The sequence below is a fragment of the Quercus suber genome, unplaced genomic scaffold, assembly GCF_002906115.3.
Source record: "Quercus suber isolate HL8 unplaced genomic scaffold, Cork oak 2.0 scaffold_168, whole genome shotgun sequence".
In the NCBI taxonomy this organism is placed as follows: Eukaryota; Viridiplantae; Streptophyta; class Magnoliopsida; order Fagales; family Fagaceae; genus Quercus; species Quercus suber.
Genome location: NW_027069628.1, coordinates 1,193,599 through 1,194,961, shown reverse-complemented (window position 1 = coordinate 1,194,961; position 1,363 = coordinate 1,193,599). Strand labels below are relative to the sequence as shown.

The 1,363-nt window shown below is 35.6% G+C and overlaps 1 protein-coding gene across 1 annotated transcript; it reads right to left on the bottom strand.

Moving 5' to 3' along the window:
* Positions 1–397: 397 nt before the first annotated feature.
* LOC111987525 (RING-H2 finger protein ATL70) lies at positions 398–841 on the bottom strand. Its single transcript, XM_024019249.2, has one exon. The coding sequence runs from the start codon at positions 839–841 to the stop codon at positions 398–400; it is 444 nt and encodes a 147-aa protein (XP_023875017.2).
* Positions 842–1,363: the final 522 nt, after the last annotated feature.

Genomic DNA, 1,363 nt, shown 5'->3' with positions numbered 1-1,363 from the left:
TGTGTTTTTTTAAAAACACATACTCATTACCAAACACATTTTTTTGTACTTTACACAACACTTTTTAAATTACAATTTTTTCATTATTATAAAAACCGATACTTAAACTTTTTTTCTCAAACGGGCCCATAAGATCTCCTGAATTTATAACAAAAACCATAGTTCGAATCCCAGTATCTTAATTTGTAACATTTGAAATTTTGAATTATAAAAGGGAAAAAAAAAAAATCAAAATACTCATAGGGCGCAGCAAAATAAGTAAATAACTTCATGATAAGAAAAAGATAGAAACAGGCCGCATGAATTTTTACAACATTCATTCTATAACATAGAGAAATGGTGAAAAGAAAAAATACATTTGATAAAACCTATAACAATTTCAGCCAACTTCTCAATCTCATCGCCCTGTTAAGGGAGCCACCTCAGCAAGAGGAGTCGATAGAGGCGTCGAGGCTCGGGAATTCCGGCATATAGGACATGTTGGATGCAGCCGTAGCCATGGATCCACACACTTGCGATGGAAAACATGGCCACAATCAGGCAAAAGCCTAAGCGTATCACTCTCTTTATAATCTGCCAAACATATAGAACAGCAAGAAGCGATTGAGTCACCTTTGTGAACCTTGGCTTGTGAGTAAAGCAATTTGGGGTAGCTACGGAGTGTTGATTCATCAAGGCCTATGTCAATGGTCACTGAATCTTCATGGGTTGTGTTGCTGTTGTGGTTCGTAGGATCAGAAGCTGAATGCAAGCGAGTGCAATAGTAAGAAGCCGCGGTCATCACTACGATCACCGCAAGAATTCCAAGGGAGAATCCAAAGCTATAAGCAAAACCATCCATGTTTTGTGTTTCATCACTGGAATCCATATATAGTTGTTCCTCAAAGAAATTGATAGAGATAATTATAGCTAGAGAAGATGAGTCTGCTGTGATGATGACGTTAACCAAAGAAGAAATATTTGGGCGAGCGACAGAGAGTTGTGATTATCATGAGATTGCAAAACTGGGGAGTTGCTATCTGGTGATTGTGTTAGCCTAATTGGTTTCTAGTTAGTATCTGTAGATTGTCAACGGTCTCTATCGTTTTACTATTAAGAAAAATACCTCAAAAGAAAAACATATATATAATATAATATTATCCCTCCAACTCCCAACTTTATCCCTAGGAAGCTGCTACGGATAACTGTGTTACGAGCAACACAATGTACGCACAAAAAAATTGATAACAATTAAATTGGTAAGCTCATGTTGGTTTTGTCAAATTTTTTTTGTTCTTTTATTTTTATATATAAGATAAAAATTCAACTCTAACCTAATCTAAGTATATATAATTGTGAAATTCTCACGTGAAACTTAAACCCG

Bases quoted from the DNA above. Each gene is read 5' to 3' on its own strand.
- LOC111987525 (XM_024019249.2), bottom strand. From the start codon at position 841: ATGGATGGTTTTGCTTATAGCTTTGGATTCTCCCTTGGAATTCTTGCG.